At 29.7% G+C, this 26,401-nt stretch overlaps 5 protein-coding genes across 11 annotated transcripts; 4 read left to right on the forward strand and 1 right to left on the reverse strand.

Annotated features, from left to right (window-relative positions):
* Nucleotides 1-5,308: 5,308 nt before the first annotated feature.
* On the forward strand, nt 5,309-8,493 carry LOC124426703 (protein yellow-like). Its single transcript, XM_046968739.1, has one exon. It carries the CDS (start codon nt 5,915-5,917, stop codon nt 7,229-7,231), a length of 1,317 nt encoding a protein of 438 aa, XP_046824695.1. The 5' UTR covers nt 5,309-5,914; the 3' UTR covers nt 7,232-8,493.
* Nucleotides 8,494-11,380: 2,887 nt separating this feature from the next.
* Nucleotides 11,381-12,552, forward strand: LOC124426753 (chaperone protein dnaJ 10-like). The gene is made up of 3 exons (XM_046968829.1): nt 11,381-11,699; nt 11,813-11,835; nt 12,466-12,552. Exons 1-3 carry the CDS (start codon nt 11,381-11,383, stop codon nt 12,550-12,552), a joined length of 429 nt encoding a protein of 142 aa, XP_046824785.1.
* On the reverse strand, nt 12,354-18,577 carry LOC124426552 (F-box/WD repeat-containing protein 7). Of its 4 annotated transcripts, none has more exons than XM_046968364.1 (8): nt 18,288-18,577; nt 16,580-16,812; nt 16,257-16,489; nt 16,051-16,153; nt 15,421-15,939; nt 14,876-15,283; nt 14,393-14,708; nt 12,354-14,309 (listed from the first exon to the last, which is right to left on the reverse strand). In XM_046968364.1, exons 2-8 carry the CDS (start codon nt 16,784-16,786, stop codon nt 14,146-14,148), a joined length of 1,950 nt encoding a protein of 649 aa, XP_046824320.1. In that variant the 5' UTR covers nt 16,787-16,812; nt 18,288-18,577; the 3' UTR covers nt 12,354-14,145. The 4 variants fall into 4 exon arrangements, with proteins under 4 accessions (XP_046824320.1, XP_046824322.1, XP_046824321.1 ...); XM_046968366.1 differs by having other exon boundaries at nt 18,242-18,577; XM_046968365.1 differs by having other exon boundaries at nt 18,122-18,577.
* A 285-nt stretch (nt 18,578-18,862) lies between these two features.
* LOC124426554 (mitochondrial DNA helicase) lies at nt 18,863-22,035 on the forward strand. 4 transcript variants are annotated; one of them, XM_046968368.1, is made up of 8 exons: nt 18,863-18,881; nt 19,683-19,772; nt 19,882-20,114; nt 20,188-20,872; nt 20,964-21,208; nt 21,287-21,387; nt 21,449-21,668; nt 21,770-22,035. In XM_046968368.1, the coding sequence occupies exons 3-8, from the start codon at nt 19,890-19,892 to the stop codon at nt 21,914-21,916; spliced, it is 1,623 nt and encodes a 540-aa protein (XP_046824324.1). In that variant the 5' UTR covers nt 18,863-18,881; nt 19,683-19,772; nt 19,882-19,889; the 3' UTR covers nt 21,917-22,035. The 4 variants fall into 4 exon arrangements, with proteins under 4 accessions (XP_046824324.1, XP_046824325.1, XP_046824323.1 ...); XM_046968367.1 differs by lacking the exon at nt 18,863-18,881 and having other exon boundaries at nt 18,909-19,772; XM_046968370.1 differs by lacking the exon at nt 18,863-18,881 and having other exon boundaries at nt 18,910-19,772; nt 19,907-20,114.
* A 67-nt stretch (nt 22,036-22,102) lies between these two features.
* Nucleotides 22,103-25,462, forward strand: LOC124426472 (glycosyltransferase 25 family member). The gene is made up of 10 exons (XM_046968203.1): nt 22,103-22,608; nt 22,841-23,069; nt 23,175-23,517; nt 23,584-23,703; nt 23,790-23,976; nt 24,113-24,187; nt 24,267-24,324; nt 24,400-24,527; nt 24,601-24,804; nt 24,919-25,462. The coding sequence occupies exons 1-10, from the start codon at nt 22,409-22,411 to the stop codon at nt 25,094-25,096; spliced, it is 1,722 nt and encodes a 573-aa protein (XP_046824159.1). The 5' UTR covers nt 22,103-22,408; the 3' UTR covers nt 25,097-25,462.
* Nucleotides 25,463-26,401: the final 939 nt, after the last annotated feature.

Genomic DNA, 26,401 nt, shown 5'->3' on the forward strand with positions numbered 1-26,401 from the left:
CAATAGCGTGTCAAAAATCAGAATATCCATTAGAGAAATGGATAGATAGATGGAACAAAATCCAATAATCATTCAATTTTGATCATCTACGCAAAGCCATCGTATTCCTTTTTCTCTTTTTCTTTCTCTTTCTTATATAAAACTCTTATCTATTCGCTCGTCGTTAGTTTTCATTTCATTTTCAATTCACTAACCGATCACAAGCTGTTCTTATCTTTATCCAATGTTTCTACATTATGAATCGATGGTTCTAACTTTTGCAAGGTCATTGGGAAACGGATATGAGGGTGTGTCATTCATCTAAATGCCAAGTATACTTTTATGTTCTTTAAATTAAACACGTTTCATTCCCGAATATAAAAGGTATCATAGCGCATTTAAATAATGAACAAAAAAAAGTTCTTTGAAGAAAACAAAAAGAAGGAAAAAAAATATACGTTTCTATAGAGAAAATTAATGAATATTCCGTCTATCATTAATATCGAAATTTTTCATAATCCACAACATAATAATAATAATATATATATATATATGTGTGTGTGTGTGTGTATGGTGTAGACATTGAAAGATCAAGAAAAATAAGAAAAAATCGTACGATTTAGTATAAATATAGATAAAACATTAATCTTCGTAATTAGTTTATGTAAGACTTCATTATTATTGAGTTTTATTGAACGATAAAAAGAGTCAAAGATCTTGGTCATGAGCTACGAAACGAATGACAGCAATTTAGCGGATGAAATGTCGACAATGTGAAGTATCGAAAGGGAGGTAAAAAGCGAACAGGGAGAGAAAGAGAGAGGGTGAGAGAGAGAGGGTGAGAGAGAGAGAGAGAGAGAGAGAGAAGAAATCAAAAGAGAAATGACTCATCGTCAATCCAGGCGAGAATACCGCAATAGACGCATCCGGACTGTTTCTCGTCAACGACGTGATATCGAAGTTGTCACGGATTGTCATCATACACACACACACACACACACATATATATATATATATATATATATATATATATATATACATACATATATTCGTAATTCACGTAGTTACATTTCACACTCACAAATAAATACCACTGACGTAATCGCATCCGCCCTTATATTACGGTATTTTAAGAACACTATTTCGATACACACATATGATAGTGTAATTGCATAAAACAAGAAACAAAAAAGTACAATGCACGTTATATCTAATTTTAACATAATTTTCGTCGTGATTCGAAACTTTTAATCTCTCTTAATGAAATACTTAAATGTATGCATATTTTTATCACTAAAATATAAAACATATGTATGTATGTACGTAGATATATATATGTACACACTCTTTTATCTTTTCCATTCTAAACACTTGCTATATACGTGTGCTAATTGTGTTTGTCGTTATCGAGTTACGACACTTGTTTGATTTCGTTTCAATGTTATATTATTAAAATACCTGAGATATGATATTTGATAAAAATGAATTTATCATATATACATTAGGAATCCAAATGTTTTATATTCAAAACACTTGGTGAAAGATTAGTGTAAAAGCAAAAGAAAAAAGCCATTTAAAAATTGTTTATTAATATATTATATTAATATCTTTTCTTTTTGCTTATTACAACAAATCAATTTTATACGATGACGAAGTTTTTAATATTTATATCTTAATACAAATTGCAAGGTCGAAATTTGAAATATTTCAATACCAAATATTGGTGTCACCATTCTTTAATTATAATAAATCAATGAATTATACATATGCAAGAAAGTGAAAGCAAAAGGAAAGTAGGATTGAAATTTAATTGGGGGGGAAAAAAAAAATCAAGATAAAGAAGAATATTGATCGAATGATGATTATCTTATCTATTTAAAAATATTCATTGTTTTAGGGACAATTTGACTACGTGAGAAATAGTTAATCTTGTTAATACGACAATATTAAAAGGTACACGTGAATTAATTGTAAAAATATAAATAAAAAAATTCACATGTATAAATGATTATTTCTTATGTTATAATATTATCATTTTTAATTGTCAGAAAGGATTGATTAAACAAATTAGGTCGTATTATCGAGAATCTAATGTGTATATTTCTAACAACCTTGAAATGAGCAAACAAATTTGAAACTCTTCTTTAATGTATAGACAGGTACGCGCAATACAAACAAGAAGAGCAAACGGTGTGCGAAACATCTAAGAAAATTAGCAGAACATGCTAATAAGTGGTCCTCATTGATATTTATACCGCGAATATATCGCAGTTACGTGTACTTATAGTACAGTTGTAACCAATCTATCGTACCATTTTTAGCGGTTAAAATCCTTTTGATAGACGTGAAAGAATGTTGAATTGTCGTTAGTTGACACTCTTCCCCCGCTCATTCTCTCAGAGTTCTCATTAGTTAATTAGAGAGTACACAAGGACTGTGTCCCTAATTCGCAACTTGCTTTTAACCGCTCACGCTATCGAAGCAATAAAAAATTTTAACATTAAAAAACATATATTATTTCTCTCATTCATGTATATATGCGACGTTGGTTGATTTAGCTATTAATCGAAATTTATGATAAATATAAAATTTCTTTGATATTATATATATATATATAAGTATGTCATACATATATATAAGTATGACAAATTCTTTTCTGACAAATATTTTTCCGACACGATAACTATTAACATCAAAAAAAAAAAAAAATTTGTTGACGAAAATGGTGTAACAATAGAGTTATTTGCATGACGGTTGATTCATGAGCATGTGACAAGTAATATAATGTTCTAACAGTAATAAAGGCACGCGAGAGTCAATTCAATTTGAAACTCTTCATATATGACACGATATTCCAATAGAGAGAGAGAGAGAGAGAGGGAGAAAGAGAGGGAGAGAGAGAGAGTGGGAGAGAGAGAGAGAGAGAGAGAGAGAGAGAGAGAGAGAAATGCAAAATAAAGGGAAAAACATTAAAGCATTCGCATGCCTTAATATATTTTTTTTCTTTCTTCATTTCTTTTTATTTTTTAAAAATTTCAAAGACATTGAAAACATAGACAAAAATAAACAGAAAATGTCTATTATTGTGCGTAAATGTATACGTCTATTATTGAACAAGTATGACGTTATAAAGAATACTATGTCAAGGAAAATCCTCTATGATGCATGGTTGGATAGAAAGAAAAAGAAAAAAAAAAAAGATCTAATACTGAAAACCTATCTCATAGAATAAATCCGTGAAACGAAAAAGGTATTCTCCTTTCCAAGGTGATGTAATCTTATTAATGAGATCGATCGTTTATTTCTAAGATCGCATATACTATATAAGCTTTACGATAATATCGTATGCGTGAAACGTAAGGAAAAGCGTTTTTCATGACCTTGTTTTCTTATATTCGTAATAAATAATGAAATAGGGTTATTCAATGTTAACAAATGTTTATAAAATTTTCTTATATAATTATATCGTATAAAATGCAAATCACATTGAAATCATACACGTTCAGTTATACTCCTGACTCATTCATTCTTTACATTACTAACGAGAAAACAATCACGGTAAGATAATGAGTCATTCGTCATTCGGATGTTTGATGAATTATATAGTAAGAATTGCGACGAGGATGTCAAATGTCATCTTTGACTTCACAACCATACATATGTACATTAATTTCTACTTTCTTATTGTCACTCTTTCTTTGTCTCTTTCTTTCTCTCTCTCTCTCTTTCTCTTCCTCTTTCTCTCTTTACTTTCGAAATATTCCCGCGTATATTTTATTCTATCTTTTGTTAAATATTAGATAGAAAAACATTAAAAAATGTGTAGATAAATGTGTATATATATATGTACTAAATAGAGATATGACAATAATTGTTTTCGTACAAAGACACGATTTCGGATAAGTCAATTTCCATCATGCGAAACTAAAAAAAAAAAAAAAAACTAAAAAAATAACATTCTTCAGCGTAATTCATTGCGTAATATAAGCATGTGCAAATTTCTGCGCATAGAGAAGCCGCCATACGTACGAAGTTACATATATTAACGTCTAGTCCGTCAAATTGATGCAACATTTAAAAATATCCATCTTGTCCTTTTAGAATTAGAGCTTAGTTTGACTAACTAGAAACGGAGATTGCAGTTAAGGATTTATACTGTTTAAGATTAAAAATGTTAGTTTTATATCAGATTATCTTCTCTTTTATCTATCTTTTTTTTCAAAAATATTTACTCCTTGTATTTTCTCTCTCTCTCTCTCTCTCTCTCTCTCACTTTCTGTTTCTCTCTTTTTTTCTCTTTCATATATTATTTCGATTTCAACTAGATTCTTTTGATCTGATGTTCAACAGTGCGTATAAAAAAATACAGTCGCTCACTTACACACACACAAATACACACATGCTACAATAAAAAAAAAGAGAGAGAGAGAGAGAGATGAACAAGTCGTCATCTTGATTAAATCGTTCGGAACATTCAAAGGCAAAAGTTCTTGCGAAAAAAAAAAAATACTATGGTCTTAAATCATGGTCTCGTTCCAAAGACACTCCTATTTCTCTCAATGTCTCTTTCTCTGTCTTTTTCCTTTACCAAAAAGAGATAGCCGCGTTTACACGATTCTTTTAAAGGATTTCTCGAGGTCGTGGTGAATCCAATATTTCGTCACTCACGAATACTCGTGTACAATTCAATAGGCCCACGATAGAATATAAATATACATTATATAACTATATTTCTTATCGCGCTTAAATCTCAGCTTATCATGATAAATCGAAAAGTTTTAAACAAATCGAGAGAGAGACAAAAATCCTCGCGTATACTTAAATAACAAATATCTAAATAATTACAAATCTCATGTATTGTGAATTGGAAATTCAATTAATATTTGTAAAAATATTGTTAAATATGTATATATCGAGGATAAAATATCTGATAGGTTTGTTAAGACCATAAAACTTTTTTCTTTCTTTCTTTCTTTCTTTCTTTCTTTTCCTTTTTTTTTTTTCTTTTTCTTATAACAAATCTCCCAAAATGACGCACGTATCACGTAACCGTTAAATTTAATACAAGTAAGAAACGCGGTTAAGAGACCGAACGCAAGGGTTGAGTGTTAAGTTTGGAAGGGGTAAATAGATGAATACTATGTGTACGTAGACGTAGTAGCTGACACATAGCCTTGGTTTCTTCTCACGGCGTTTGATCGTTCGTGCGCGTCCCTCTGGAGTGGGGTGCATCGGTAGACACAGTGAAAGAGAGAGAGCGAGAGAGGGAGTGAAAGAAAGAGAAACAGAGAGAGAGAAAGAGAGAAAGAGAGAGAGAGAGAGAGAGAGAGAGAGAGACTAGCGCAGCTTCGACTCTGACTCTTCTCTTCGTTTTCATCGTCAGTCAAATTGCGAACGTGTCCGCGCGCGCAACGTTCTAACGTTTTCTTTTTCTCTTCTTTCTTGCTTCTCTTCGCTATACTTAAATTTTCCTTTCGCTTCGCATCGTGATCACGAACACGCTCATGCGAGTTCGTTTTCCAAAACGAATAAAGAGACAATAAAGAGAGAAAAATAAAGAGAGAAAAATAAAGAGAGAAAAATAAAAAGAGAGAAACAGAGAGAGAAACAGAGAGAGAAAGAGAGAGAAAGAGAGAGAGTGAGAGAGGGAGAGAGAGAGAGTTGGAAAATAGCCCAGGAATAAATAGCACATCGGTAGCTAGCAGTAATTTGGTAATATTATAGTAGTATAGTACTACCTCTCGCCTCTCTCAAAGTAGCATTACGGAAATAGACATCTTTTGAAGAAGAGGAAGAAGAAACGAAAAAAATAGAAGTGTAAAGAAAGAAATAAAGAGAGAGAGAGAGAGAGAGAGAGAGAGAGAGAGAGAGAGAAAGAGAGAGAGACTACGAGTTTACACACTCTCAAAGAAAAATATAAAAATTCTTAACCAGAATGAAGGGTTTGACTTTGTTATTTTTGATTCTGACGACTGTGGCAACGATAACAAAGGTAGGATGGTGTCACGAGCCCTTTCAAGTGATATTCCAATGGAATACGATAGACGTGGTCTGGCCATCCGAAGACATGCGTCAATTAGCCATTCGAAAGGGCGATTATATACCAGCGAACAATTTGATAGCAGGTATTAAGTTTTGGAAAAATAAAATGTATTTAACGATACCAAGGTGGAAGGACGGTGTGCCCGTAACATTGGGTGTTACGTCGGCGATACCGATCGAAAGAAATACGGCACCGAAGTTGGAAGCTTTTCCTAATTGGAATATGCAAAAGGTCGGGGATTGTAATGCCTTTCAATTGGTTCATAGTATGGAGATTGATCCGAAAGGCCGAATGTGGGTACTCGACACTGGAAGGCCCGCTGCCTTGACCGTGGACGTTAAGTCCGAGTGTAAGCCTCGCTTGGTTATCCTCGACCTTGAGAAAAAGGGTGAAATACTTCGTAGTTACGAGTTCCCAGAAGATGTTGCCCCTCGTAACACGGCCTACCTCAACGATATAGTTTTAGATCATGAGGATGGCGGTATGGCTTATATAACCGATAATGGTAACGTCGATCCTGGTATTATTGTTTATTCTTTAATGAATAATACATCTTGGAAGATCAGACACGAATCGATGAAGGCTAAAGCCGAGGCCGTAGGATTCATGGTTGCAAAAACTCATGTAATATTACCGATTCACGTAGATGGGATAGCACTTTCACCGGCAAGCAGCAAGGATAGACAGGTCTATTATTCTCCCATATCCTCCTTTCATCTTTATTCCTTACCTACTTCCGTTTTAAAAAATAATACGAAGAACGTAGATCGATTTGTCAAAGAACTTGGCCGAAAGAACTCCCAAACCGATGGTATGGCAATGTCCGCCACCGGTGTACTTTATTTCGGTCTTCTCGCCGATGACGCCGTCTCTACCTGGGATACCAAACAATCGAATTCTTTCACAACCGGTCAAAGGATCATATCAAGGGATCACATTCACATGCAATGGCCCGATACGTTTGCTTTTGACGAGGACGGTAACTTTTATTGCGTTACCAATTCATTTCAAAACTTTATCAACAATCGCGTAGACATAGACGTGCCCAATTATCGTGTTATAAAAACACGTGCAATGTCCAAGAGTTATCAATATTTCGAAGATGGTTCGATACCAATACTACCGGATATTACTTCTGGCGTCGGTAGAATTTCCTACTTTCTACCATCGTTATTATTACCTTTTTTCCTTCTTCATCTTCTTAAGTAATTTTACGTCCATCCATCCATTCATTCATTCATTCATCCATCCATCCATCCATCCATCCATCCATACATACATCCATTCATACATTAGTTAATCCATTTGTTCATTCATCTTTCTTCAATTCATCCTAAAATCCATGCGTTCGAACGTATATATATATATATATACATATATATATATATATATATATTCTTGGTCGATTATTCGACCGTCAACGACATTTCGAAGCTCGGATGATCTCTTACGGTACTTTTTTCAAGCATTAAAGAATTAATTGAGGATGGGTTTTAATGCCAATGGAAACAAATATCTTGACCTATATACGATGTATATACATGCATACATATATATGTACCTATTAACGAAGGAGATTTCGTTTGAGCTACAATCATCGATTTTACATATGAAACAAAAATACAGATAACGGAGGGGAATATATAGAATGGACAAAAAAAGAAAAAAAGAAAAAAAAAAAATAAAAGAAAAAGAAAAAGAAGAAAAAAAGGGAAGAACAAAAATTTCAATCCAAATCGTGCGAATATTCGACTTCTTCTTTTTATCTTTTCAATATAATGTATCATATCAATTTAATATCAATATAATGTATCATATCAATTTAATTCTCTATGCATAAATGCTATGTCGTAAGATCTATGCTAGATCAGGTTAGTAGAGATTTGCGAGAATAATAAATATTTGAATGTTGACATTCCAAAAAAAAAGAAAAAGAATATAATCTCCCTGTCAACCAATTGAAATTTGCGATATGAGCAATAAATGAACTATCTCACTAGGAATCAGCATTTTTCGTTTGTCTCGAGACTAACGACATAGCAAGAGTCGCGACGCTTTTTCTCTTAATATTTTAATCTCTTTTTTTATAATTGTCGAAAGGAAAAAAAGGAAAAAAAACGAGTAAAATAAATAAATAAATAAAAAAAAAAGAGAGAAAAAGAAAAGAAAAGAAAAAATACATAGTAACAAAGAGCAGGTGTAAAATGCCATTAACGGAAACCTGAAATCTCTACGAAATTACATTTTTATATATGACAATATCAAAATGAAGAAAAGAACAAACGAAAGTTAAAAAAAGTTTAAAAACGAAAAGACACGAATGATGACAACGAACGCACGACCTCGTTTCACGCGTAAACTTTGACTAGAGGTTCGAGATTAGAGAGAAACGGCAACGTTACGCGATCGTCTAACGACAGAGGGAAAAAAGGGAAGAAAGATAGAGAGATAAAGAGAGAGAGAGAAAGAAAGAGAGAGAGAGAATCGTGAGTAGAACTTATTGTCAGTAGTCAAGAACATTCTTCTTGCACATTGAACGTGTGAGAGAAAAGGAAGAAAGATAAACTGGCGTGGCAAGTACCCGGGTTACTTTGTTACTATGACCCAAGCAGAAAAACATGTTCGCCTTTATAATCATCTTACTTTTAGTTGTAATTTCTTAATGCATATCTGTGTCAACGTATTCGCGATTTACGTTATTCAAATTTTTATGGGAACGATTCTGATCTTTGACAATATCAATTGTGTGTTCAAAAGCATACAAGTACCTTTGAATTTCAATAGGCATTAGATATATCAATGAATGATTCGTAATCTCATTCAACGTATGTTGATTAACGTCAAAAGACATGATCAAAGATATCTATTAGAATACAAATTGACGATTAATGATTAACTATTGAAATATTGTTTTTTTCGAATCTTTATTTTGTAATGTCATCGACAATTATTATTTAAATGAATGGTTAAAAAATTAGTTTTTATCAAAAAAAAATCGAGATTAATTAATACGGAATAAATATTCATTAAAAATAATTAGAATATATATATATATATATATATATATATATATATATATATATATATATGTATATATAATATTTTATACAACTATAAAATCGATCAAAATATTACAAGACGTTAAAATCTTTTATTTAAAAAAGGAAATATTGCAAAGAAGGTTGTTCTATCTTTCACTTTCTCGTTTAAAAGCATTTCTCACAATTGTGTTTGCCTTTCGATACGCACAACGATTCGCGTTCCACTTTTCTTCTCTCTCTTTTTCTCTCTCTTTCTCTCTCTCTCTCTCTCTCTCTCTCTCTCTTTCTCTCTCTTGTGATAGGTACTTTAAAACGGAAAAGAAGACATCGCCTTGCCTCGCCTCGTTTCATCTTCTAAATGATGCCAAAGCGTGTGCAGGCAGGCGGACGCGCGAGGGTGAGGCTCCTCAAATGACGAAATCTTTCTTGTGAGAACGCTCTCGGAATCTTTTGCAATAGATAAACCACGATCCCACCCAGAGATAGATATTAATATGAGATAACGTTTATACAATGCAACGAGATCTCACCCTCGTTACGCTTTACATTAAATTCCATTTGATTCGAATAAACGATCGAAAGCTTGATAATAACGCATGAAAAATCTTCTCAACTTATAAAACTTTCCTTTCTTTCTCCTTTCTTTCATTATTTAATTATTTTTATTCATATATAGTACTTTGGAAAATCTACGCTTTGTGTAACCTTTACCATAGAAACGTGATAGTGATAGAAAGTGAGATTTCGAGAAAGCGTTAGAGACGATATAGAAACACGCAGGAAAGCACACGCTTACGAATAATCTTTCCTAGATGTAATAATTGACTCGTTTAAATTTCTTTTCTTTGTTTCTTTTTTTTCGCTTTTTTTTCCTTTAACAACAACAAAAGAATACAATTCAACAGATCATATTCTATAACTAAACATAGTATTTAGAAATCGCGTGGTTTCGTAGAGATTCGCAGGTGTATTAATGACATAAAAAAATAAAAAATCTTCACGTTATTATGTTATTATAAAAAAAAAAAAACAAAAAAAAAAGTCGAATAATTCACGTTATGCAAATATCGCTCGTATTGTTTATAAAAATTGTATAATTAAAATTCAGCTACCAAAGAACCACAACTGATCGCCACCACTTTTGGCTTTCAATTTTGCTGACCAATGCGTTTCTTTTCTTTAATTCACATTTCTTTTTGAATATTTCAGATATTCGATCGCTCTGAAAACATTCATTGTATCTAACATAGTTTGTTAATTTAATATTTTTCATTTTTTAATATCTTTTATTGCAAAAATTTTGATATAATTTCGCAATATCATATAGACCAATAACAAGCCAGTTTATTATTCCGTAATAAGATTGCTTTCATATACATATCGTTTAATACATATCAAGAAACATAATGGTGTTATTTTGCTAGAATGAAAATCTCTTATGTGGAGATAATTAATCCGTGATAATATAACTTTGCTAAAATTCATATACCGATAACGCATATGTAATTTCGGTTATATATTATATTCGAGTTAATCTTCTCGTTTATTTCTCATTTATTTTATCCAATTAATTAATATCATTATAAATTATCATGCCAAACGGAACAGAAGTGCACAGAATAAATTTAAGTTACATCGAAGTAATTAAATTTTAAAAGCAACGCGCGTATAATATTAAAATCAATTAAGCAGATGAAATTAATATATTTTTTATTAACGTATAAATTATAATATATATATTATAGGTGACTCACCCGATATATATATATATATATGTATATATATATACGGCAAACATAAAAGAAGAATAAGTATATATATATATATATTGTATATGATTAACAATTTATATATATATATATATATATTTATATAGTACTACTACTATTATTTAGCGTTTATTTAAATGATAATTTATCAATAAAGAGGCAAATTCTGTATTTCCTTATGTCCCTTTCGAAATCCTTTTTATCACTTTATTAATTTTAAACATTTTTCGAAACAATACATATAAGTTTAAACAATCAGAATAATTAGTTTGAAACGATACGTAATCGTTTATATGAAAAATTAGTTAATACTCGTAGTCGGTAGATGGCGCGCAGGTCTGTTGTTAAGACGCCTGAAATTATGCAATGTTTTATACATATAGACATTGACTCATCGTACTGCGCAGTCGCGTTATGACCACATGTGGAATAGTTGATAGAATGATGTAAACTATATAACCTATAAAATATTTCATAAACTCTAATTATATTAATACTGAAATCGTTAAATAGTTTAATACGTAAATAACCAGTCGAAGAAGGAAATAATGGATATATATGATTATTATAATACACTTGGTTGTTCTATGGAATCATCATATGAGGAAATAAGGCATGCATATTATCATCGAGCACGTCAACTTCATCCGGATAAAACCATTGGAACAAAGGAAAATACTAAAGAATTTCAACTTCTTGCCGAAGCTTGGTCTATCTTAAAAGATCCCGACTTGAGAAAGAAATATGATACTGAATGTAAACAAGCGGAATTAGAATCTAATAACATTATTGTTCATGCAACTGTACATTTACATGAATTACAAGAAACAAATAAAAAGGATGTATTAAGTTTTCCATGCAGATGTGGCAATTATTACAAAATAGACAAAGAGATGCTCGAAGAAAAAAATTCTTCAATTTATGTGACTTGTGAAGAATGTACTTTTATTATCATTGTTAAAACATGATATTTTAAACAGTTTTTAAAAAGACAAATATTCTTGTAAGTTATATATTTTGCCATGTACAGTTGTCGTTGTAATATTGAAACATTAATGAAATTGTGGAGTATTGAAACGGTAATGAAACAGTAAAGAAATTAACGAAGAAGCAAAATCTTACCTGTAAATTATTTGAATTAAAATTTCAACTTTTATTATCTATCATATATCTTGTGGGTCATTAATAATTTTCAAACTTCACATTATCGTCAAAAATAACAAATGATTTTTTGAATTTTCACATATTTTTTTTACTCCTATTGTTATTATTATAAAAATAAATCTAACAGCACATCGTAGAAAATTGAAACATACCGTGCTCAAATATACATATCTATATACACATATAGTATATAGTTCTTTCCATTTAATTTCTTAGTTGTTGCTACATTTCCAACATTAAAAAAATATTATCTATTTATACAGGAAACAAAATGTACAGATTTTATTTTGCTGTTAAACAAATTTTTCTTTAATATAACAAATTGTAAATGACAGTATATTGTAAATAAAAATACGATTTTTCTAAAATGGAGCAACATTTTCTATTTCTTGTAAAAAATGATACAACAGATAACACATCCTTATAATATAAACTATTAAGCAATATACAAATAAAACACGATCCTTAGGATAACCAGGGTCCAATAATAAAAGATGCATTCACACAAAATATAATTTCTTGCATTCCTTATAATGCCCTTTCTACGGGCATATAAACTTTTTGCAAGAGGAAAAAATTAATATTTTGAATTTTTTTTGCAAGCTTATTTTTATCTATCTCAGGAATAATGATTGTGATTAAGTGCAATAATTCATTATTGTCTACATCACTTCGATTTACTGTAAATTCTAAGCTGGAATAATAAATAAATGCCTTTTTAGTCTAACTTTTTAACTTACTTTTGACAACTCATAGGGGCTCTAAAGATCGTGATTATATAAGCGATGCTATAAAATTAGCATATACATACTATATGGGGATAATATGCAGCTCTTATTATTGCCCCTTGGTAAAAAAAAATACTTTTATGAATTATCAAAAAAAGACATTCTATAACTTTCGATGCGAGCCTTTTCATTACATTTGCTTTTCGATCATTTATGTTACGATTGCTTACATAGAATAAATAAATCCTTTTCCAATAATCCTAATGATCCGCTCATTTTTAGATCTTTTTATACTTATATAAAAGTCATTTTAATTTTTGAATATATTAAACGATGGAGATTTAATCGCCACACATATGGGATTACACCTAATGAAAATATTTATATATCACATATACGCCTATTTAACGTGAATATATCGAAACAAATTCGTGTCATATTCTCCATGACTCCAGAATTCCAATTAAGACTGAATTCTATCTCCTTATCAATTTGTATACACATAAAAGTTATCTTATCAAATTTTTGCATTTTCAAGCAAAAAAAAAGGAAAAGAAAAAAAATTTTTTTATACATATTTCGATGTAATCTTAAAATTTTAGTATTAAAAAAATTTTTACTATACCTAATGATTCACTAATATTAGATATTACACGATTATATTCAAGTGATAGTTACAAAATCTAAATCTTTGTGTCCTCCCATATGTATCTCTTTTTCAGTCTCACAACAATGTATTTCCATTCTTACAACAAAAATCATGTTTCTAAATAGATACAGATTGATATCTAAATCATGTGGCATGATATTTGCATTTATAATAAAAAAGATTTAATCAGAAATTTCTTTAAAAAACAAAAACAAAAAAAAAAGAAAAATTAATAAAAAAGAATGACGTTCAAGTTGTAACTTATGTGGACAATTAATAATTACTTATTTTAATTGAAATTCTATAAATAACCGTTCCATAATATTAATAAAACCTTATTTTTTTTATAAGAAATCTTTTTCATAGCCCACATAAACTTGCATTAAGATGAAAGAATTATCATGCCTCCTTTTATATCCGTAACGATTTCGTTAAATTCAATAACAGCAATAATTCAGTATTACACTTATAAAGCTCTCATTCCCCAGAGGCTGTTGAGTCTTTTAAATCTCATATTTGTACACTGCAATTGATACACTCCGTAAGTTATGCAATTAATCCCGTCAATGTTAGACAACTCATTTAATCGAAGATCGCGCATAATGTCCAAAATTGACTTGAATCAACTTCTTCAAATTTCCACCATACAGTCTTATCACAATCACACCATGTAATACATGAAACATTGTACAGTAAATTGGTTATGCTACCTAATTAAAGTATGTACAGAAGTCGTACAAAGGAGCAGGAATCCAGTCTGTGAGAAAGTGCACTATTTTATCTCTACATCAAAATCGAGGACAAGAAGTTTTGTTTCTTCAGTACCATTACGGCTACCAACTGCACACACCAATTTTGTGTCACTTGCACGTATTCTCCATACAACTCCACCACTCCCACCACTTTCTAAAGCAACTAGATTTCTTATAAATTCACCTAATAAATAGAAAGATTATAATATAATAAATTCTATTATAACAAGATAATAATATCAATAATTATTCTAACAATATACATACCAGTTTTGACATCCCATAGTTTAACAGTACCATCATCAGATGAAGTAATCACAAAATGACTATTAAACTGCAGACAAGTAACTGCTGATTGATGCTTATTTGGACCAGAAAGTGTTTGAAGGCAGTGCCCACTAACAATATCCCATACCTTGACTGTAGAGTCTGCATTTCCAGACACCAAAATATTATTACGCAATTCCATACCTGAAGTAAGAGACTGATGGCCCATAAGAGTATGTCTACAAGCACCAGTTTCTACTTCCCATACTCTTATACTTGTATCTAGTGATCCACTAACAACATGTACACCATCGAACTAATAAGCAAATAAAACATATCAGTAATTATAAAATTCAATGCATAAATTTTTTTTTTCTTTTTTTTTTTTTTTTTTTTTTTTTTTTCATGAAAAAGATAAGAAATGAAATATTGTGTGTATAATATATAAGCTTAATTACATTTAAATACATAAGTAATACTTACTTGGAGGGAATAGACGCGATTAGTATGTCCTTGCAATGTATGAAGGCACTCCTCGCGTTCGGGATTCCATACTTTTACCATATAATCATAAGCTCCACTGACAACTAATTTTCCATCATATTGCACACATCTGACAGCTGCCAAATGACCCACAAGTACATGTAGGCATTCACCAGTATCTACTTGCCACACTCTTAATGTGGCATCTCTACTACCACTAACCACTTTATTTCCATATAAATGCATACATCTCACTGTTGATGTATGGCCATACAAAGTATGTATACACTGTCCAGTCTCTGCATTCCATACTTTTAAGGTACGATCTGTACTACCACTAATTACAGTAGTACCTGACATTTGGGAGGACCATACACCACCTGTATGTCCAACCAATGTTCGTAAACACTAGAAATAAAAATATTCAAATACATGTAATTATATATTGTATATATATATATAAAATGGAAAATTTAATTGCTTATGTATTACAAAAGCAATATTTATTAGCTTGAAATATTTATTAAAATACTTGGAATATTTACCTTACCCGTAACAGCTGACCAAACTTTAAGAGTATTATCGTCAGAACCACTAACTATTCGATTACCAGAAAATTGAAGACATGTAATAACATGATCATCATGACCTTTAAGAACTTTTGGGGTACGGATTGGCTTTGTTCTCCAATTCATTTTTATATTGTGTTGTCGCATGTAAGCTTGTTTCCATGGTGATGAAGAGTTGCCAGGATTTCTACAATTTTTACGTTTTGAAGGAGGTAAATCTTTTAAATCATCTATACCAGCAGCTATACATTTCTCTTTCCAAAGTAAATTATCATCTGCTAAAAATCTCCAATTTCTACAAGTTTGTGCTGCACGTAATAAATCCCTGGGTTCTAAGAAAGCCAATACCGATAAGGCTAATTCTTTTGGCAGTAAGGATATAAAATCCCTTTGAAATTGTGGTTCTATAACCTGCATCATATGGCGTACTTGCGTTGGTTCACATCTTTCTATTAATTCGTCTATGGCTAACATCCTTTCTGCATTTGACCACCTCTGAAAATATATTAACATATGATATAAAACATGCAATATGATAAATAATATTTGTAATGATCAATGAAATATTTTTTAATAAAACAAATATAAAAGTATCTTTAAGCATACTTGAAATTGCAAAAGCCAGTTATTCATTTCAGGTGGTGGATTATCTTTTGTTGGAATGACACATCTAATATGTTTAGCCTTATCATCCAATTTTTTTGCATTCCTGTTAAAAAATAATAATACTTATTAACTTCATTTAAATATAATGTTAATATATTTAACATTAAGTTATAATTTAAGTTATAATTTTTTAAGATAGCACATACATTATATAAGATTTATCTTCTGGATTAAGTTTTTTGCATGGTAAACTAGACTCTGTTTCACTTTTTCGTTTTCTATGAGGTTGTACAATATCCAATGGAACACATGTGTGTAATATAGGACTATGAACTCTCTGTGGTAAACATGGCTGAGCTTGTAATACGGGCGATGAACAACTGCTACCTTCAATTTCTTCTTCGCACTCAGCATCACGAAATAAGCCAGAATCACTAATCTGTTTTATAATTAATTTATGATATTAGATAAAATATATATGATATGCAAAACAATTTGACATATAGACTAAAGAATAAGATGAGCTTACTTCACTCTCTTCTTCACTACTTTCATCATCATCTTCATCTTCTTCATCACCATATTCTTCAGATTCACCATCTTGTGGAAAGGTGCAATGCATAGGATCTAAAGAACTAGGTCCAGGAACAACTTCGATACTTTCAATAGGACTTGGACTTGTACCTCCTGGTTTTCCTTCACTAAGCTTTTTTGATGATGTGGAAGGAACAGACATTACTGTATTTTCTTTCTTTTAACAACCTAAAAAATCAAAAGAGAACCTTTCAAGAAATAAAATATATGATATTAAATTATTATATAGAAAAGAATAAATTCCATAAGAAACCAATAGATTTATTTAACTCTTGATACTCTCAAAGATGATTTCATTTTAAAAATATAAGCATTTTTATCCAATTTTTAACGTACATTCCTTAATCATAAAAGTTCACTGAAACTTTTTTCTTCAGACTTTTTTATTTTTCAAATTATCTACATAGGAAGATATGTATATATAGAATATACTACCTAACTTTATCACATGAAATATTTACCTCGTAATATAAATTTCAAAAGAATGTTTCCTGCAAAAGTTGCATCATTTTATGAGGGCCAATATATAATAGAAAACCTTGTTTATGTGACCTTTGTTAACCTTGAAATACTTAGTATTATAGGTTGCCAAATTGATCTTAAAAATTTTTCTATTTAAAGAAACAAATATGACCTTTTTATCTCATTAATCTTTTGCAATGGAATAGAACTATTTTTACTATATACTTTACTATACACTTTACTCCCAATAAAACTATATAACTTTCGTTCAATCAGGAAACATTTTCTTTCAAAATTTGTAATATAACGGAAATATTTCAAGTGATATAATTAGGTGGTACCCCCTATGTATCTATATATATATATATCTATATATATATATAAATAAATCCTAGATCTAGTCATGTGGAATATAAATGCCTATACCATGCAATGTGTTATTTAAATTAAAATTATCATAAGAAAAAAAAAAAAAAAAATTAATATTTCGAAGAGTATTTGATTTATAAATAAAAATAGTATATGCATATACATATGTGACCATAATTCTTTTATTATATCAAACAATAGACTTTTGGAATAATGGGTAACAAAGAGCTTATAATTATCAGTTTTTTAATAAACACTGGTAGCAGCAGTTCATGAATGATGCTTTATCAATAAGAATAAGGATATTTAACAAAATTTTTGATATAGAATTGACAAATATCTTATATTATACAATCGAATTAACACTTGACAAAAAATATTTCATCAGAATCATAATATTTTAATGTTCTTCGTGTGATATATAATACATCGATGTCTCAGAAAACGTGTCGACGCCGTGTGCAGTATATGATAACTCCAAGGGGCGAAGGGAAAAAGTAAAGAATCTAATACGAGTGAAATAGGATCGATGCACAAAATTTCGATCACAAATTCCTAATCTTGTAGTGGCATTTTAATATGGGAATAATTATATTCTATAATAATAATACATTATTAATAACACAAATTTGAAAAACGTCTTAACCTTGATCAACTTTTCTATCGTGGCCTATCATTTGAAACCTAGCCTAGAACATCATAAACGTGGGCTAATCAGCCACACCCCGTCCTTTTTATATTTTTTTTCCCAAGTCAGCTTAACTACCTGAGTCGAAAGACGTTGAAAAAAACTTCATAAAGAATATTCATACTTGGGACACTTTTCTTCTTTGCCCTTCCTTCAGCGGAGTCAAACGTCTTGACGGTGTAGCGTTGTTAAATGTCTATTATATTTTTCTATCAAATTAACGCAGTGTACATTTTTTTTTCGGGGAGTATTACTTGTCGAGATCAAAATGTGATAATAATGATATTAGCTAGAGATAATTTTTTAAAAGCAAGCGCTAAAATAAAAACAGGATACACGTATAAACACGGCAAAGAACCCATCGGTAGCCCGTGGCAGCTCCGAGGTTGCTTTCCGAACTCCGGTGATACAGAAACCAAGAGCAGGTAAATGCAGGGTAGCCAAACTTATGTTAGAAACTTTAAAGGTTTCACAAGGGAATCCCTAGTTTTTTGTAGGTTTTTTTTTTTTTGTTATTGTCGCCATCATATGTGGATTCTCCATACTTTAAATCTATGATTTTTGTGTATGCATTATATATGTCATATGTAATACAGAATGAGTAAAAAATTCCTAAGGTTGTAGGTTTACAATCTGAAAGAAAAAAAGATAACCTAAAAAGTCTCAAAGAGAAAGTACATTGATTTGTAAAATCACTTAGGAACTTTAGGACCACTTGGTAGTATATTCTTAAGATAATTCAATACCATTTTTAAAGGTTGCTTGGACTGAATTTTGAAAACAAATCATAACCAATAGAAGATTGCCATATTCTATTAATATCTTTACTCCCAGGTCGTCTATAATGTTAAAAATTCTCGGGAGTAAAAATTTTTTAAAATACTAAATAATTTTATTTTTTAATATTTGATCCATATTGGAAAATGAACATGCAGTTTCATGTATGACATATTTGTTTATAAACTATCATCTTTAACCTCTATACGTATTCAACTATATATCTTCGTTGAATACGAACGTATCATAGTATATACATTATTCAGTTTAATCCACGTGCTTAATCAGTCCAATGTTTTCAAATTTGATGAGGTTATAATTTTATAGGATTATATACTGTTTATAATAAATATTAATACCTTTATTATCGTATGAACTATGAAGTTTCATTGCGAAAAAAACATTTTGTTTTGTTTTTATTTTTATATAAAAACTTGGTACCATAAAAAAATGAATTAGTTCTATAATGTATATAAAAGTACCAAACACTGTACAATAGAACATTAGTTTTTTAAAAATGGTTTAATGATCAGCGATAATTATTTATTCTGAATACTTTGAGGATCTAAATTCTTAATAGCAATGCTTGTTAGGTTGTTGTCACGATATATTTTGAAGAAGAAATGTATAAAATCATATTTCATGAGTTACTGTTATCACACAAATCAAAATGATCTTCTACCTAATATTTCCTTAATAGGAATAAAAAAAATTTTAAGGGAAAATAATATAACATTTCTAGAAGGCCATGCTTGTATTAACATAAATTGTCCTATATGTGAAACTAATAAATGTACAAAAAATCGAAAGATTTATATAAATAAGACAACAGGTAAATACATTTAAATTTCCTAATTTATTATTAATAATTATATTATATATATATATATATATATATATGTATGTGTATATGTTATTTCTGAGATAAATATTATATACAGGGTTCTTTATGTGCGATAAATGCAGGTGTATTGGGCCATGGAATATATTAGAAAAATTAATATCATTAAAAGTAACTAACAAAAAAATTAAGGAATTAGAAGAACTTAAAAAGAATTTATCAGTGGATAAAGATTATGTAGATGAATGGAAAGTTATAAAGGAAAATTGTATAGAGATTTCTAAATTATCCAAAGATAAATATGACAAAATTTTGGATATGCTTTCATTGAAGGTATAATCCAATAGCAGTAATATAGTGAATTATATTTTAATATAGTGATTATATTTTTTTATTTAATTTACAGAATGTATTGCAAGAAGATATATCCACATTAAACTGTTTATACAGTGAAGATAAAAATGCTCTTTATTTTCCACTGTACGCTTTTGATCATTATCTTGTTGGCGTTAAGCAATTTTTCTTGAATACTAGAACTGAAATAACGATTCCAACTTCAGATGTCAGTGGCCTTATAATTTATGGACACAAAAATATAAAAAGCGACGCTAGTGCTGTTGTTATACCAACCATTCCAGATCTGTTAGCACTAATATCTCAACAATTAGTGAACGTCATCATCTGTTTACCATACAATTTACAATACTTACCTCAGCAGGTCTTGCCAAGTCTAGAAAATTTTAAAAAATTAACTTTATGGTTTGGAAATGATGATTCAAGTTGGGATGCAGCACGACATTTCTCCAAAAAACTGAATGAAGAAAGATGTTACTTTGTAAGATCGACTGATCTACAACCTAGCCCGAAACTTGCTGTTGATTTAGAATATGATATTAAAAATATTATACATAATGCTCAGCCAATATGGCATCAAAGTATTACTACCTTTCACTATTTAAGACAGGACGTTTTAAGTGATTTACAAAATATTGATAAGGTTCAAGGTGTAAAATGGAAACGGTATCCAGCTCTAAATCGTATTTTGAAGGGCCATAGAAGAGGAGAATTCACAATATTAACTGGTCCAACTGGTAAAATAATAATGTAGTGATATCGATAAATTATAAATATATAATTTATATTATACTTCTTTGTTGCATTAAATACAAAATTTATTTTTAGGATCTGGTAAAACTACATTCATGAGTGAATATTCATTAGACTTGGCAATGCAAGGAGTTAACACATTATGGGGTAGTTTTGAAATTAGAAATGCACGATTAGCAAGGACAATGTTGCAACAAATGGCAGGTGTTTCCCTTCATGATAATATAATTGATTTTGATATGTACGCAGATGCTTTTGAAAAGTTACCCATCTATTTTATGACGTTTCATGGGCAACAAAGTATTAAAATTGTTATGGATGTAAGTTTATAAAAATTAATTATTCGAACTTTTATGTACATAATAATTGAATTAAGTACTTATTTATTATGTATTTAGGCAGTAGAGCATGCAACATATGTGCATGACATATCTCATGTGATCATTGACAATATGCAATTTATGATGGGAATTTCTGATGAATCCAAACACATAGATAGGTAAATCGTTATCATCCAAATTTAACTGAATGATCTCAGCTTCTTCATTATTTGTATTTAGGTTTTGGAGACAAGACAAAATAATTTCTGCATTTAGAATCTTTGCTACAAAATATAATTGTCATGTTACACTTGTAATTCATCCGAGAAAAGAACGCAATGACGAAGAACTAACAACTTCATCTATTTTTGGAAGTGCTAAAGCAAGTCAAGAAGCTGATAATGTTCTTATTATACAAGACAAGAGACTTACTAGTATAAAAGGAAAAAAATATTTACAAGTAAGGGTATATTAAAATATACATAAATTTTACATTGATTACACAGAATTGTAATAAATATAAAACTTATTCTGCTTTTTTTAATTTATTTTATATTATAGGTAGCCAAAAATAGATACAGCGGCGATTTGGGTATCATGATATTGGATTTTGATAAAACTAGTTTAAGTTATGGAACTAAGAAAAAATCAAAATCTGAAACTAAAAGTACTACAAAGTCTGATTCAGATAAAGAATTAGAATTATAAGATACAATTAAAACCAGAATCAGGCATAAAAATTAATTTTCTTATACAATATTTTGTGATTTTGTATTAATTAAAAAAAAAAAAAAAAAAAAACAAAAAAAAAACAAAAAATACAAAAAAGACTTAAGCGCTTTATAAATGTATATATGAAAAAAAAAAAAAAATTATTAAAAAAAATATTTTATTCCAACATTTTTATCACTTCATTTAATGCAAATAATGTTATAATTTTCGTTTCGAATCAATTAGAATCGTTTTTTAATATAAATAAAACTGAAAAAAGGAGTGATTAAGAAAATATTCCAAAACAGGCGGTTTTATCTGATTACTCTTAGTAAGCAAAAGGGACGGAACAGGATAGAGTACAAGAGAAAGAAAGAGAATGAAAGATCTCTTTTAACTTATCATTATTCATTAATTCATCCGGTATTATAGTGAGAATTTTTTGTGTACGCTTTTCTATGTGATATATTAAGAACTACACGGATAATAATGCTCAATAAAACAATATTTCGAAGTTTTATTTTTATTTTTTTGATAATTAATATCGCGCGGTCCGTTCAATGTACTGAACGTTTTAAAAAGCCGACAGTACTGATAGCTATTCTAATTAGAAATAAAGCTCATACATTACCATATTTTCTAAGTTTGTTAGAACAACAAAACTATCCTAAAAATCGAATAAAATTATGGTAAGAAAAATAATTTCTTTTTTAAAGATAAAATTGTATTTAACCTTACTTTTCGACATAGCCTCGATACTTTCAACTATATGCAAGAAAAATATTATAAACGAATTATGAATTATAAAAGAGATATAATATTTATTATATACAAAATTATTAACGAATTTAATTGAAATTTTTAAGAACAATCAAATTATATATAATATTCATATGATTTTTAATTTTATTCCTTTTTAAGGATTTATAGTGATAATAATATTGATAATACAAGTGAAATATTGAGAGCATGGTTAGCAGAAGTATCAGAAAAATATCATACTGTTGACACATATATAGATGAAAAGTCAAATGGTTTTGAAGATGAAGAGAGTAGTACAGATTGGTCGCTTCTTCGATTTACACATGTCATCAATTTACGTGAAGAAGCATTGAATTATGCTAGAAAAATATGGGCTGATTTTATTTGGGTAATTTTGAATGTTAACTATTCTATATATATATATATATATAAAATTTCAAGAGAATCGTGCTTTAATCATAATAATACAATATAATAATCTATAAATTTACAGATGGTCGATGCTGATATCTTTTTGACAAATCCAAATACTTTAACAAATTTAGTATCGAAAGGACAAGTTGTGGTTGCTCCTTTGTTAAAATCCGATGGATTATACAGTAATTTTTGGGCAGGGATGACTGATGACTATTACTATCTTCGAACTGAAAAATACCAACTAATTTTATATCGTGAAGATGTAGGATGTTTTAATGTTCCCATGGTTCATAGTGCTGTTCTTATTAATTTAAACATGGTACAATCAGATTGGTTGACTTACAATTTTACAAATTTAGCACAATATGATGGTCCTTTGGATGATGTTATAACTTTTGCTGTTGGTGCTAATAATTCTGGTAAGTCCACTTATATTTGAATCATTTATATTATATAAGTAATACAAGAATTACATAAATATCCAGGCGTTCCATTGTATATTTGTAATGATGAATTATACGGATACATCATGGTACCATTGGGAAAAGATGAAACAATTAAAGAGGATCTACAGAGATTAACAAATATAAAATTAGAAATTTTGTGTATGTCAAAATTATTAATATATTTTTTTATATTATTTATTATCTTTATATTTGTTATATTTTCTTTTATGTTAAAATGATTTTAGCAGAAGATCATTTGTCATTATTGAATAGTATGGAACAATTCATGTCTTCTCCAAAAATAGACACATTAGGATTGGATAATATCTATATGATAAATCTTTTGAGAAGACCAGAAAGGCGTACTAGAATGTATCGTCTCTTTAAAGAACTTGGTGCACATGTAGAAACTTTTAATGCTGTGGATGGTAGGTAAGTTCTATTTAATACAATATATTTTTATGATATAAAATAATTTATTTTTTCTTATTTTTGCATATTCCTATTTATTTTATCATAAATAAAATTTATTTTAATATCTCCCAATATCTGTATCCTGATGTTATAGAATGTTAAATGAAAGTGCACTTGAAAAATGGGGTGTAAAATTAATGGCAGGATATGAAGATCCATACCATAAGAGGTAATTTAGAAAAGTAAAACAGCTTAAATATATTTAAATAGAAAATATTTTAGATACATATGTTTCTTATTGTTTTTAGACCTATGACAACTGGAGAAATTGGTTGCTTTTTAAGTCATTATATTATTTGGAATAAGGTAATGTAATAAGATTTTATAGTAATTTAGTAGAGATCAATTGACTTTTATTATTGATAATAATTAAATTATCAGATGTTAGAATATAGATATGAACGTATTATGATTCTGGAAGATGACATTCGTTTTGAGCCATTTTTTCGACAGAAATTGGATTTTGTTTTATCCGAATTAAATACATTAAGAAATCCATGGGATTTAATGTAAGAGTTATACTTTCATAAAATATTTATTTTGTAACTTTTGATACAAATTTTGATACAAATTGATACATAGATACATAGGAAGAAAAAGATTAATGGAAAAACAGGAATCGTGGGTACAAGGTTCTAAGTATTTGGTGCATGCAGCATATAGCTATTGGACGCTTGGTTATATCTTATCAGCCACTGGAGCTAAAAAACTTGTTGAGGCAAAACCACTTGAAAATATGATACCTGTTGATGAATATATTCCTATTTTATCAAATGTTCATCCAAGGTTAGTAAAATATTTATATAAAATATTATCTATGAAGATATATAGTAGAAGTAAACAGAAAATTGTAAGTAAATTAACTACTTTATATATTTATTCTTTTATTTTCAATACAAGAGATGATTGGAAAAAACATTACCCAGTACGTAATTTGACGGTATTGTCAACGAATCCTCTTTTGATACATCCAACTCATTATACCGGTGATCAGGGATATATAAGTGATACAGAAAATTCTAAGATCATTTTTGATAATCAAGCAAGCAATATTTTGAAAATTCGAGAAGAATTATGAGTAATCATAAAATATCCTTAATTCGCAAAGCACAATATTATACAACTACATGAAATTTTATAATCATCCAATTATTTCAATTCATTATCAATCATTTAACTTTAGTTTTGCTTTTATTCTTCTTCTTACGAAGAAGTGGATAATCGTGCCATAATATTTATGAACTTATTTTCTTCAATGTTTATCAGAGTAGTCAATGTATTATTTCATATTACGTGTTATATCATTTCATAATTTATTACAGTATTCATCTTATATAATACTTTAAATATATTTACATTTTCCTGATGATTATCATTTAATCTCATAAAAATAATTATAAGAGATTTACTGTATTATTAAGTGTGTTTTAATTAGTCTACATTTATATTTTTATTATGTGTTTATAAAATGATATATGACATAAATAATGTATGCGACTACATTTTAATGTGAGTTAAGAATTTTTCTATCCATGATTAGTTTTACAAGGTAAATAAAACGCAATAATTTCACGATAACTCGTTTATTATAAATCCATATTCAACAATTTCAATTACAATAAATTAAATTAAATATAATTTTGAAAACACATAAAGATATGCAGCCATTCGCTCGGTAATACTTGTGTTAAAGAATTTATAATTAGTGTATGCAAGTAATACCGACCCAGGTCTCACCACGTGGAGGTTGCTGCATGTGGAGACCCACGGGCTAACGGTGACTCTACTCTAAAATCCGCGTTCCGCGATACCGATCCGGGATACCTTTCCGCTTCAATGCACTGGCTTCTTAACTAACAGGGTATGCGTAGCTTAGCTACTACACACCTCTTACAGATAGCTCCACCATTTGCACCGTCCGCTTCAGACATAACGGATTATTAAGCACATCAGAATTCGTGCTTTCCGAATTTCGAACAAACAAAGCGCACTCCTTAGAAATACTAATCGCGTCGCGACACTCACGTGTGTGTTATAATTACGTAGATTCTACTGTTAAGCCGAAATTCGCGAAGTACCCCCATCGAGATTTTAAAGAAATCAAACGAAGTCCACGGTAGGACCTTTTATCGCGCCCGAACACCCACGCGAGTGTTAGAAGAACGATGACTCTACTCTAAATTCGCGTTTTCGATACGAACAATCAAACGAAGTTTAATCGCGCCCGAGAACACCAATGCCTGTGCCCGCCGACACGCGCGTCAGTGTTCTTCCTATCCTTCCCGTAATCGCGCGTAGAAATCGATGATGAATCCTGCCATGCGATGTATCATCAGGCCGTAGATGAACCTATCCCTCGATGATCTATCCTGAAAAAAAGAAG

Source organism: Vespa crabro, chromosome 9 (genome assembly GCF_910589235.1).
Source record: "Vespa crabro chromosome 9, iyVesCrab1.2, whole genome shotgun sequence".
In the NCBI taxonomy this organism is placed as follows: Eukaryota; Metazoa; Arthropoda; class Insecta; order Hymenoptera; family Vespidae; genus Vespa; species Vespa crabro.